Source organism: Rhododendron vialii, chromosome 13a (genome assembly GCF_030253575.1).
Source record: "Rhododendron vialii isolate Sample 1 chromosome 13a, ASM3025357v1".
In the NCBI taxonomy this organism is placed as follows: Eukaryota; Viridiplantae; Streptophyta; class Magnoliopsida; order Ericales; family Ericaceae; genus Rhododendron; species Rhododendron vialii.
The window spans coordinates 33,570,768-33,583,894 of NC_080569.1; the positions used below are offsets into that span (position 1 = coordinate 33,570,768).

At 37.7% G+C, this 13,127-nt stretch overlaps 2 protein-coding genes across 7 annotated transcripts in view; one reads left to right on the forward strand and one right to left on the reverse strand.

Annotated features, from left to right (window-relative positions):
- LOC131313740 (callose synthase 9) overlaps positions 1 to 13,127 on the forward strand; it is a 60,233-nt gene that overhangs the window by 30,377 nt on the left and 16,729 nt on the right. For 5 of the 6 annotated variants that reach the window (XR_009196295.1, XM_058342227.1, XM_058342228.1 and 2 more), the window contains 16 exons: positions 2,426 to 2,475; positions 3,998 to 4,084; positions 4,352 to 4,437; positions 4,550 to 4,574; positions 5,745 to 5,839; positions 5,956 to 6,037; positions 6,172 to 6,332; positions 6,452 to 6,572; positions 8,512 to 8,609; positions 8,705 to 8,795; positions 8,894 to 9,054; positions 9,148 to 9,257; positions 10,845 to 10,979; positions 12,523 to 12,591; positions 12,665 to 12,842; positions 12,990 to 13,104. Coding sequence is in view for 5 of the 6 variants with exons in the window: in XM_058342227.1 (XP_058198210.1) it covers positions 2,426 to 2,475; positions 3,998 to 4,084; positions 4,352 to 4,437; positions 4,550 to 4,574; positions 5,745 to 5,839; positions 5,956 to 6,037; positions 6,172 to 6,332; positions 6,452 to 6,572; positions 8,512 to 8,609; positions 8,705 to 8,795; positions 8,894 to 9,054; positions 9,148 to 9,257; positions 10,845 to 10,979; positions 12,523 to 12,591; positions 12,665 to 12,842; positions 12,990 to 13,104 (1,664 nt within the window). In the remaining variant the exon portion in view is untranslated. The remainder of the gene's footprint in view (positions 1 to 2,425; positions 2,476 to 3,997; positions 4,085 to 4,351; positions 4,438 to 4,549; positions 4,575 to 5,744; positions 5,840 to 5,955; positions 6,038 to 6,171; positions 6,333 to 6,451; positions 6,573 to 8,511; positions 8,610 to 8,704; positions 8,796 to 8,893; positions 9,055 to 9,147; positions 9,258 to 10,844; positions 10,980 to 12,522; positions 12,592 to 12,664; positions 12,843 to 12,989; positions 13,105 to 13,127) is intronic. The other variant, XM_058342230.1, reaches the window with a different exon arrangement.
- Positions 8,241 to 13,127, reverse strand: part of LOC131313743 (probable plastid-lipid-associated protein 12, chloroplastic) — a 43,217-nt gene continuing 38,330 nt past the window's right edge. The window contains exon 12 of the transcript XR_009196302.1: positions 8,241 to 8,250. The gene's annotated coding sequence lies outside the window, so the exon portion shown is untranslated. The remainder of the gene's footprint in view (positions 8,251 to 13,127) is intronic.

Consider the following 13,127-nt stretch of genomic DNA (forward strand, 5'->3'; position numbering starts at 1 on the left):
ACGAACTTCAGTAGTGCTCAAACTTGTCTGGGTCCTTCTGATTTCACTTAAAATCAACTGGGTCCGGTTGAAAACTAGTCGAAGTCAACTATAGTGTTGCAAATTGATACAAAATCAGCAGCTGGTATATCGAAAACCAGTTTAAAGTAGGTTTCGAGTGAGATTATTATTATTTTTTTTGGAAAATGGTTTTGAGTGAGATTGATGGCTGGGTGGTTGCGATTTAGGGTCAGAGAGGTCGAAAATAGGTAGATCTGTTGAAAAGTAACAATTTTTACCCCGTATAAAAATTAGATTGAGGGATCTCGCATGGGCTTACCGTGCGGGACTCCCATTTCCCGATCTAATTGGGACGATCCGAGTCGCTCAAAGTGATCAGAATGTGATTTTAAGAGTACCCGCGAAAAATCAGCAAAAAAAAATGATCGGGAAGGGCTTGATCCGAGCAGTTTTTTATTGAACGGTTCAGTAAAAACTGCTCGGATCAAGCCCTTCCCGATCATTTTTTTTGCTGATTTCTCGCGGGTACCCTTAAAATCACGTTCTGAACACATTGAGCGGCTCGGATCGTCGCAATTCGATCAGGAAAGGGGAGGTCCGCACGGTAGACTGGTAAGGGATCCCTCATTGGATCCGTGGTGTGTATATATATATATATATATATATATATATATACATATATATATATATATACATATATATATATATATATATATACATATATATACGGGGCGGTTCCGGGGACACCTAAAAAAACACCTAAAAAAACACCCCATAGCTCCCGATCAAATTTTGATGATCCGAGCCGCTCAATGTGATCAGAACGTGATTTTAAGGGTACCCGCAAGAAAGCAGCAAAAAAAATGACCGGGAAGGGCTTGATCCGAACAGTTTCGAACGGTTTTTTATTGAACGGTTCAAATAAAAACTGCTTAAATCAAACCTTTCCCGGTCATTTTTTTTGCTAATTTCTCGCGGGCACCCTTAAAATCACATTCTGCACACATTGAACGGTTCGGATCATAAAAATTTGATCGGGAACTATGAGAATGAGATTATGGGTGTTTTTTTGGGTGTTTTTTTAGGGTGTCCATTGAACTGTTCCGATATATATATATATATACAGAAATTTTCAAGTAAGGACCTTAAAATAAGGACCTTATATGCGGACCTCCCATTTCTCGCCTTTCCCGATCTGATATTGTTGATCCGAGCCGCTCAATGTGATCAGAACGTGATTTTAAGGGTACCTGCGAGAAATTGGCAAAAAAAATGAGCGGAAAGAGCTTGATTTGAGCAGTTTTTATTTGAACCGTTAGATAAAAAACAAACAAAAACTGCTCGGATGAAGCCCTTCCCTGTCTTTTTTTTTTTGCTGATTTCTCGCGGGTACCTTAAAAATCACGTTTTGAACACATTGAGCGGCTCGGATCAATCAAATTTGATCGGAAAATGGAGGTCTGCATTTTATTAAAATAAGGTAGTCCTTATAAGAAGGGGACTTATATATATATATATATATATATATATATATATATATATATATTTATTTATTCACAACGGTCGCCTCGCATCAATGAGGCGCTTGCCTCCCCTCGTGCCTCGTCTTTTACGGGCTTTGTTGCCTCACCTTCGCCTCGTGCTTTTCAATCACTTGACCAAGTCATCGGAGAGGACTTTTGTTAGAAGGTTGACTTTAGCAGCTTCGGAAAGCAGCGATTTACTTGGATTACCATTGCTAGACTATTTACTTGGATTACCTTTCCCAAGCAGTTGGTTTGGGTATCTCTCCATGTCTTCCTCTGAAAGTGCTAACCAAATTTGGTCATGATATTCTTGGGATGATTTGGTTGAAGAAAGAAGCAAGTTATTAATTGTTTCTTGTTTAGAACAATAACTGCATCACATTTATGATCGTAACATAGTTATCACTATTACATGTGGTGGTGATTAGAAAACGTCTAGAGCAGCCATTTGTCTTTGGGGATGGTTTGTGGTTGTATCTTCCCCCCTTTTGTTCTAAGCCTGTGAAGCCTCCTTGATGTAAACCAATTAGGTGTTACGAAATGGGCCCAACAATGTACATCAAGCTATTTAACACCCTCCTTCGCTTGCGAACCTGTCTTGCATGTGAAGATGCAAATATTCAACAAGGTTGAAACTGAATACAAAGGGGGAGAAGCTGAATGCAATCCGGCACACATGCTTAGGGGAACACATGCAAACTAAAACTCGAACCCAAAATTTCTTCTGATGACATATTAAGCTAAACACTGTTTTTTATCCTTTTGCTTATGTGTCGCGAGGTTTTGTTACATTGGTTTCCACTTTCCGTCATAGTACTCAATGTATGCACTGTGTGCACTTACCTGCTTCCATCATGTACATTGTGCTTATGTGTTTAATTGCCTGCCGTTGCTTGCAGATAATCATAATGCTTTGACGGTTGCTAGCTTGTGGGCACCAGTTATTGCTGTAAGTAGGCATGCCAATTCAAACATTTTTGTACTTGTACATGTACACTCAAGTTTTGGAGTACTGAATTTGTTAGGATTTACAATGTATTTTTTTCCCCTTGTTGGGAAGCCTTCTTTGTACTTGTAAATTGTCCGTTAGGTACAATCTATTGTAAGTGTCATCTTTAGAGGCTGTGATTGTATAACCATCAAACTGTTATCATTTTGTTGGTTACAAGATTACTTTCCAAAAAACGTGGAAGAAAACTGCTTCTGTTTACTGTTGAATAATTTCTTCATGGGATTGATATAATGTTGAATATCGTTGCAAATGTGTTCTTTTTTATCAGTTAGTGATGGAAAATGGGAAGCTGGAAGGGTCTCATTATGTTGGTATTGGAAACTCCTAAGCTGTGGAAAATTATGATTATTGTCTGTAGATATCTTCACCTGTTGGATCCAATTTAATCTATTGGATAGTGTTATTTATCCTTTTTGGTTCGAGTTTAACCCTTGTGATAGAACTTTGTTTCCTAAGCATACATAGAGGATTGATTGATTGAAACAGGGAATTTGATGGTCTTAAGGAAATGATTTATGCCTTTACTTTGGTCTATGTTGATGGCTGTTATCTTGCGATGAGGTGATTAGAATCATGGTCATGATTCATGGAATTGTCCCCTTTGAATATATTGTTGTGAGAAAAGTTAGGTTGTCTTAATTAAGGGCTTCTCTTTATTCGTAGTCTGAAGTCCTTTAAGAAGTCTTACGTAGCTCCCTGACCTTTGGTGCTACTTCCCTTGCTAAGTCGTGCCCATATGCTAAAAGGCGTGATGAATGAGCTCTTCTGGATTCTATGACGACCTTTATGACACCACGTTGGCACTTAGATTTGAAATGGTTAACCGGGCTTGGGCAGTGGTAGTCACTGGGCAACCAGAGGCCTTAGAAAGCTTTTGGCTAGGGTTTGACTCTAACCCGTGTACTATAGATACCAGTTTTGAAAAAGACTATACAGTACTTTGCCGGGGCTTTAATTGGGCCCCGCCAGTGGGCCGTTGGATTGGTCTCGCTGATTAGTTGGTCCATTGGTTCGGATACCAGGCTATCAAAATGGAACAAAGATTTAAAATGGGTACTGTAAGTTGTCAAAAACAAACTGATTAGAGAAGAATATATCTGAATATGCCTGTTGTTCTGCTCCACTTTATGCACTGTTACAGAGAAAAGGATCTTTGGTTTCTAATTTATGAAAAACTATTGAATGCCGTTGGGTGCACCGCTATGTGGTGCCCCAGGCCCCTGGACCCAAGGCAAAGTGTGTGGATCCCTCCACAATGTGTGTGGAGAAGGGGCTTGGGGCACCTCGTGGCGGCCCCCCAGGGGCACTGCATAATTACTCCTAAGTTATTGTGCTAAATAAAAGCTCTTTTCTTGTTTTGTTTTTACTTTCTAGTCTATGTTTAATAACTATCTTTAATTTCTTTACTTTGTGTAGTTCATCTGGCCATATTTGTCTTTTGGTTTTTCCCCCCCTGCAGATCTATCTCCTAGATATCTACATCTTTTACACCGTTCTATCTGCTGTGTGCGGATTCTTGCTTGGGGCTAGGGATCGTCTTGGGGAGGTTAGTCTCTTCCATTAGATTGCTAGCATCCGATATATGAATATGGGGTTTCTATTCTTCTTTTTGTTTGCTTTTTCCCTGAGCACATAATCAGTTATTTTGTATAATGTATGTTTTCTCTCATATGTCAACATTTGAGGCTCTTCATTTGTCTGTGGTCTCCTTTTACGGTTGATTTTTTTGGGGGCGAAAAGGCTTCAAAGTTTTGCAGTTAATGTTTCTTAATTGCTGTGCTTCAATTATTATTTTGTCTTGTACGATCTTCAGATTAGATCCTTGGGGGCTGTCCACAAACTATTTGAGAAGTTTCCTGAGGCTTTTATGGATTCTTTGCATGTTCCTCTTCCCAACAGGTTTACTTTGTATTTGCGCTTTTATTTCATTTCTCTTATTTAAGCTGTTGCAAATTGTCAGTCCATTCCAATGATTTCCTTATTGCTTCTGAAAACAACTCCTTTTTTGCAGGACTATCCTTCCCTCCAATGGCCGTGTGAGTAATAATACTAATACTGCTCGGTAGTACTATAGCGCTGCTTGTTCATATTGGGGCTTTCTTTTTATCTCCGTGTGTGTGTGACATATCATTACCTACAATCAGATCACTGCATATTTTGAGGAACTGTTTTAGTGCGACAATATTGCATTTGATAGGCAATGTTAACTGTCCTACTTGACAAATAGTTATTAGTATGCTGTAAAGCTAAGCTGTGACTTTCAGCTTTATAATAATAGACAGTTCAGCAGCAGCAGTTGATGTCGTTGACTTGTTGCTAATAAAATTATTGTTCCATTGAATTTAGGTATGGTCGTATTTTTTTGTGTACTTTGACGTGAGATTTGGGAGTTTTTTCCTTGGTTTTGTTTATCAGCTTCTTAATGTTGTACCCACTGTTTTGCTATGTGCAACCGTGATTGGTAATGGAGTGATGCTGTCTAACTCCTCAGTGGGTTTATAGTTCTACTGCCATCTTTGTTACCAGCTTTATGAACAGTGCTTGGTGGATTCTGGGCATACGCCTGATGTACTGGGTTTCCAGTTGATGACACCAATCAAAAAGAATTTGTGATTTCCTAAACTGAAATTCCCAAAGAGGGAATTAATAGGTATAAAGGAACATGGCTCTAGTCTTTAATCATTGGCTGCGAACATTTCAAAGAGTTGTTTGTATGTTTGAGTAATAAACACACAACTCTCTCTGGAGAGTGCCTTCGGCAGTATGTGCTTAGAAGACTCCTAGTGGATGTTCTTCGTGTCTAGGTTTTAGTAGTTTTGGTTCATTCCTGTATTCTTTGATGAAATCGTTGTAGCCTTCGGGCCTTTACCTTCGGGTATCGTGAATTGAATTGATTGCTTATCAAAAAAAAAAAAAAAACATGGCAGCGGGACTGACTCTGGAATATTTAAGTAACTGTCCCATTACTTTAATTGGGATCCTTACGTACAAGAGCCGTAATTTCCAAAAAATATTCTTCACCTGTAACACTATTTTTTCTCCACGTTGTTTGTTATGTGAGCCTAAATTATGTGGATGCCGTTTTTGTGCTGAAATATTCTTCAATAGGTTATTTACCGTAAAAAGATGAAGGAATTAATGGTTCGGTATGCTATTTGTTATACAAGTATATTGGATTATTGCTTGACTTAGCTGTTTAATTGAAGGTTTTGGAGAAGAACAAGGCAGATGCTGCTCGATTTTCTCCATTCTGGAACGAGATTATAAAAAATCTACGCGAAGAAGATTATGTTACAACTTCGTGAGTGTTGCAAGTTTCTCTTGTTGTGGCTTTTTCTCTATTAGTTCTTGTTTTTATATCTTCAAATTTGCGTGAATCTTGCTCTTTTTTACCGACTTTGTAATTACTTCTTGAAGGGAAAGGGAGTTGCTTTTGATGCCAAGGAACACTGGGAACTTACCGTTGGTTCAGTGGCCCCTTTTCCTTCTTGCCAGCAAGGTAACCTATTTGTACTAATTTTGTTCTGTGCCATTATATGTCATGTATTTGTTTTGATTGATTTGGCATTTTTGTCCATGAAGTGTGAGCCGTTTACTACCACTGAACTTCTGAATATTTTGTAATTCATGCAGATATTTCTTGCTAAAGATATTGCCTTAGAGAGTAGAGATTCACTAGAAGAATTGTGGGATAGGATCTCGAGGGATGACCATATGAAATATGCAGTTGAGGAATGCTATTGTGCTGTAAGGCTTGTTCTGACAGCCATCTTGGATGATGAAGGAAATATGTGGTTTGTATATCTTAGACAGTCGTTATGCTCTATCAAGTGGAGAGCTGCTTTATGTTACATAATAAATCGCCAAATAAATTGCTGTAAGCTTCTTTGGTAATTCTGCTTCCTCATGTCAGGGTTGAAAGAATATATGAACACATTGAAGCGAGTATAGCAAAGAGGACTTTTTTATTGGATTTCCATGTGGATAAGCTGGCACTGGTGATCTCGAGAGTCACTGCACTTATGGGAATTCTGGTTCGTATTTAATTGCTTATGGTCTCCACATGCCTTGAGCACTCAAGTTATCAAATTAGAGTTCTGTGTAAATTTCGTTTGATGTCAGTTTTTATCTGTAGTGGAAACTGAGTCTCTGAGCAATATCTTGTCGGGTGCAGCAGTGGTTTTTCCTGACAGTTTATGTATCATAATTGATACCCTATAGCTTTTGCTGTTCTCACAAAATAAATTTGTTTAGATTTATGTGTGTCCTTGTTAAATGCTGCTTTTGGCTTTGTGAAAGAGTTTTTCATGGGGCAGAATGGTGTTTGAGTTAAAATACCTTTTGCTCAATAAGGAAGGACTGTAATCATTGACTCATAAAAAGGGAGAGATTTTGGAGGTGGAGGCATTGATTGGAAGCGGAAACAAGTTGATCTCACAAAGTAAACTGAACTGTCTTAATTACATTCTATTCTATCGCAAAACGTAAGTGATTACAAGAATAATAAAGTGGTTATATAGGCTAACCCTAATAACCTTAAACAAACCTAATATTACAAAAGGACTAAACTACCCGTAACATAATGACAAATAACAAAAGACTTTAAACCCTAGACTAACAATGCCCAATAGGACGAGTGAGCATTCCTGCGTGTGTTTAGGATAAATTAGTGGATAGACATTAGCAATTTTGGAGAAGGTGGAGGCGGTGAGTGGAAGCGAAACAAGTTTTTTTTTGATCTTCGGAAGCGAAACAAGTTGATCTGGAAAAGTTACCTGTAGCTCCTTCAGTTATTCTTTGCTAAATTCATTATCACGACTATGGCATTCCACCCGTGTTTAGGAAGAATTAGGAAGAAGTTGGCTCCTATGAACTACCTAAAGCTCTGGTTTTGGTAGACAGGATCGTCCTTCGTTACAGAACTGTAGCTACACATTGTTGAGACTCACAGACAGTCGATACTCATGATTTGGTTTTGAAGGAAGCGGAAATTGTAATCTTCTGCACTGGGCCCTGTTAGACTTCATGGAGTCTTTTAGACAAATGAAATGAGATGCTCTGTTTTTACTTTTTTTCTTCTCCTCTGTACACGATATGTACCTCTTCAGCTGGAAACTGTCATCTGTCCACTTCTGTCATGCATTGACTTTTGCTTCTTTGTCAAGTGTATGTTATTCTTGAAAATTGTATAAATCTGCTTTCGCTGAATTTTTTCTTTTGGTAACTTTTGAAGCTAAAGCTTATACTCCCTCCGTCCCAAATTCTTGGTCCTCTTTCCTCTTTTGGAAGTCTCAAAAGATTGGCTGTATCATTTAATTTATTAATGTTTTTTTTTATATCAAATATGGATCTTGTATGATAGATCTCAATGAGCTCTATTATACAAAGTTTTTAAAATCACCTAAAAGATTATAGATTGTTAGATATAATCAATTGAAAAATGGCACGCACTCCCAAAGAGGACCAACATTTTAGGACGAAGGGAGTATTAATGCTCTAAGTAACTATGTACATTGAAGTTAAGCCCCTCTCTCTCTCTCTCTCTCTCTGGGGGAAGGAGGTGTAACAAACTTTTTGAATTGCGTACTTCTAAGAGCATTTCCAACCAAGAATGTCAAATTTGACATGGCATGCCAAGTGGAATTGGCATATGAAACAACTCCAACCAAGATGTCAAATGCTTATGTGTCATTTGACATCTCCTCTCTCATGTCAACTTTGACATGTGATGTCTAACATTTTCTTTCATTATTTCACTCCAAAACTTCGTAAAATAATAAATTTGACATGTTGGTTGGAGTGGGTACCTTGAAGATGTCAAACTCTAACATGTCAAATTGCCATGTAAGCCTTCAAAAAAATTTGACATCCTCAAATTTGAAGCCAGGGTTGGAGATGCTCTAAATGATATATTTTGGGACCACTTTCAGTGTCAAATGTTTTTATCTTCTGATATGTATTTTGCTTGTACAGAAAGAGGCAGAAAAACCAGATCTGCATAATGGTGCAGTCAAAGCTATGCAAGATCTCTATGATGTTGTTCACTATGATGTCCTTTCTGTCAACATGAGGTTTGTTAGATGGGGTAGTCTTTTTCTTGCACTTGTATATTATGGAATTCCTCTGCTCCCTTTCTCCAACATTCCATGTATGTATATCTTTTCAGAGAACACTATGAGACTTGGAGTATCTTGTCAAAAGCAAGGAATGAAGGTCGTATTTTTTCAAATTTAAAGTGGCCACAAGATGTTGAACTGGTATGCTTGAATCTACCGTAAATAGTGCTGCATTTTTCTTGTTTTAAATGCCTCTTCCTACATCCATTTGGAATATATCAGTTCTCAAATTTTTGCAGGTGGCACTAGTCAAAAGACTCTATTCACTTTTGACTATCAAAGATTCAGCCGCAAATGTTCCCAGGAATCTTGAGGCCAGGAGGAGGTTGGAATTCTTTACAAATTCCCTTTTCATGAATATGCCCCCTGCTAAACCGGTTCGTGAGATGTTATCGTTCAGGTATTTTTTTTGTTCGATTCACCTTTTTGGCTTCCCTTTTTTATACCCAAGGTTTAATTGTTTCGGTTTCTCATTTCTTTGGTATAAATGCAGCGTGTTTACTCCTTATTACTCCGAGGTGGTTCTCTATAGTCTTGCTGAACTTCAAAAGAAAAATGAAGATGGTATATCGATTTTGTTTTACCTCCAAAAGATATATCCAGGTATACTTAATTGTTCTTTGTTCCATAGGAAGTAATTCCATTTTTGATGTGGAACTTAAGTGACTAGATTGAGAGATATGCTAAGATCTATGTTTTATCACAAAGATTTGGTATTTCCCCCAATTTGTGTGTGTATATGTTGTAAGTGTATGGAGTGTTCTTCCATCTTGTTAACATGGCCTGTGCTTGGGTTATAATTCTTTTGATGCATTTAGACTGAATTATTTTTCCCTTACAAGGAAAAATCTTAAAAAGTTTTTGGCCTTTCCTTAACAATTCGATGTGTGTCCAGGTATTTATTTTATCGTTATCAGTTTTTTTGTTGAATTCTCCCTCCTTTTGGAAGATATTCTCTCTTTTATCCCACCAATCTTTTCTGATATCTGACCCCAACTGAGTCCCAAACTGACTAGCCTTAAACAGATGGCCAGTAATGCCAAGTATGACGAAAAAAGAGCACCAACTTTGCAAAACATTCAAACAAGCAACTCAATTTTGTCAATCTCTCTAACTGGCACAATCTCTGACTTTTGCTAGATAGCAATGTCATCCCATCACAAGTGTAGCCTTATTCAATTCAAAAGTCTTAGGGCAGCCACCTCCTCCTTGGAAAAAGGCCTATATAACCAGACAAATCTTGGCCAAAACCCTATGAAACTCTACCATCCGTGTGTGGTCGTCTCCCCCTCCTCTGCTAAATGTTTCCTCTGCTTGACAGATCTCCACATGCCTCTCAAGCACTCTATTTCCAACATGGAGACGAGCAATAAAATTTTGTTTCTGATGTGCATTAGCCATCCTATGACAGAAACAAGTATTTAGGTCCGATCACTTAACCAGACGGGAATTTTTTCCTCTCACTAATCTCTTCTATTGTCTCAATCCTCTTAATTCTTGTTTTGGCCCTTTTCCTGGTGTTTCTTTTGACCTTTCATGCTCTCTCTCATTTATTTGCCAAATATTGGTAATTACCTTACCTTTTTGATAGTACTTGGTCAACAGAACTCCTCCATATTCCATCTCCTCTCATCTTTTTTAAAAACTTCATTTTGTTAGTCAACATGGAACTCTAGTGCTTTCAACTGGCATTATTGCTGCACTACTTCTCCACCTGCTACCACATTCTCAATCTTTACTATACGTGTCTCATCCCACCATTTGTCAACATGAGGGGCACATAATCCAAAACTGGTTGTGGCAATGAAAATAGAGCTGTTAAAAACGTCTCCCAAGCAAAAGAAATCAGAAACCTATCCATATGGGATTTATATGCATCCTCGCCTGCGAGCCACGTCAAGTAGAGTGGCCCTCCTTTACTAATGACTTTTTTTTATCGATATATATATATATATATATATATATATATATATATATATATATGTTTATATTGCACATATGGAATGTATAATGCAACTTAGTCAAATGGATAGGACATGCATTGTCATTCAGTTTGCCTAGCTAGCTATTTATGATTCTTTTGAAACCATGCTCTAAATTTTTCTAATTTTTTTGTACCCTTCACAGATCAGCTGATACATTTGTTTTGTTCATTTTATCTTACTTATAAATACATTGCTTTCACCGCAGATGAGTGGAGAAACTTTCTTGCTCGGATTGGTCGCGATGAAAATTCGGTAGACTCAGAGCTTTTTGATTCTCCCAGTGATATTCTTGAATTGCGGTTTTGGGCTTCATACCGGGGACAAACATTGGCTCGAACCGGTAAACATTTCTTGTTTTTGCTATATTTCTTGTTTTTTTTTTTTCCGATTATTTAGTGGTTGTTAAGAGTCAAACAATAGTATCTTAATGTGGAAAACTAAGCATGACACATCCTTCTGGAAAAAGAAGAGAATAACCATTAGGAAAATACAATTGAACGTCCAGTCTGTTAGTTGGCCACCCAAATGCTGGCAACGGCATTTGTCAAGTCCTTCCATTGTAGAACTTCTCTCCTGAGTGGTCATATCACCAGGTGCCGCAGTTTCTTCGTTCCTTACGATTATAATTTCAGAAACCCATCCCTTTATGTACTGCTTGATACTGGATCCATCACTTTCTGGTTGAGAAAATTCAGTTGTAACTTATCCATTTTTTTTTATTCATGCCATCTATTCATGGAATATTCGGTTTCTCAACTGAGCGCTTGTCGAAGTTACAGTTAATTACCCTTGTGAGTAAGGGGACCAAAGACCCATGATTAGCATAACACTGGGAGAAACAGATGACATGATGAAATACTCGTAGTATTTTGCTCCGAAGAGAGGAAAATAACCTATTCCACAACAGTATTATTAGATTGTGTAATTTTCTTATAATAGCAATATGTGTCAGCCGTTAGCTGAAGCAATTCATTTTTTACTTGTCCGCTATCCGACTTTTCCCTTTTTAATTTGAGGGGAGTCACACTGAACTTATTGATTTGACATTCTTCTCTGAGTTTCCTTGTTCTTCTCCTTCTGCATGCATTCATTTCAATACTCATCCACCCTTTTGGTTCATTTGTAGCATGTTGTTTCTTCTGTTCTAAGATTAGCACAACAATGCAGTATACTCAGGGTCTTTGTGCCATTTTTGGTTCTTTAGTGGTATTAGGGTCTTGAGTCTATAAATTGGTGAGTTGGTTTTTCATTTGGGAGCTTTCGATTATCGAGAATATTGAAATGCATTGATTGAGACATGGGTTCTCTATCTAACCTTAGGGTTTCATCCCCTTATTGGGATTTGCTTCTCTCTTTTGAATCTTGATTCCTTTTGGTATTTTGGTTGCATCACGCAAAACACGAACACCTAGTTGTAAGTGTTTTACGTGTCCTTGATTTGAATACATTACACACTAATGATTGAACTTAAATTATAGGTTGGAGTATGTCTTATATTCTCCTACTTTGTGGTGCTCTTCTCTACAAGCGAGTTTGGCACTGTATATTGGTATACAACTATGATATCCAACAGATTAAAAGGATGTCAGTAACTTGTAATAGTTGCTTTCTCATAGATTGCAAATAGCAAGTACTTTTGCAGATTTGGTGGATGGCTCCGATCACATGTTTTATTGTTGCTACTTTCATTTTTCCTTCATTAGGATCTTGTAGCAACAAGATTGTTTTGTTTTCTGAATCTGCCAAGATTTGTGTGATCTACTTAATTTATTTGACGGTGGGTTTTACCTTATACATGCATTTCCTGGATAAGGATTAGTGGTGTTCTTCTTGCCTGTGTCAAAGTTGATTTTTCTTTCTTATTATTTCTTTGCTTTGTGTAGTTCGTGGAATGATGTACTACAGAAAAGCTTTGATGCTTCAAACATATCTGGAAAGGACGACTGCTGGAGGTTTGCACCTTCAATTTTTGTTACAGTTTTCTGTATGTAATTTTTATTGCCTTACATATTGAGGTTATTGCAGATATGGAAGCTGCAGTTTCTAGTAAAGATGCACCTGATACTCAGGGTTTTGAGTTATCTCCTGAGGCACGAGCACATGCAGATTTGAAATTCACATATGTTGTTACATGTCAGATATATGGGAAACAGAAAGAAGAAAACAAACCTGAGGCTGCAGACATTGCATTGCTAATGCAGAGGCAAGTTATTTCTCTTTTGCATGCTTGGTTCATTGAATTTGCAAGTTGGAGATTTTCAGCATCTGCTGTTTTTCAGTTTTCATTTGTTCTGCGGCAATATTATGCTAGCTTCTTACTGATAGATTTTCTGTTGACTTTTCTTATCAGAAATGAAGCTCTTCGAGTTGCTTTTATTGACGTGGTTGAGACTTTAAAGGATGGTAGAGTGCACACGGAATACTATTCCAAACTTGTGAAAGCTGACATCAATGGCAAAGACAAGGTTTGTAGATTCTTCTATTTCTT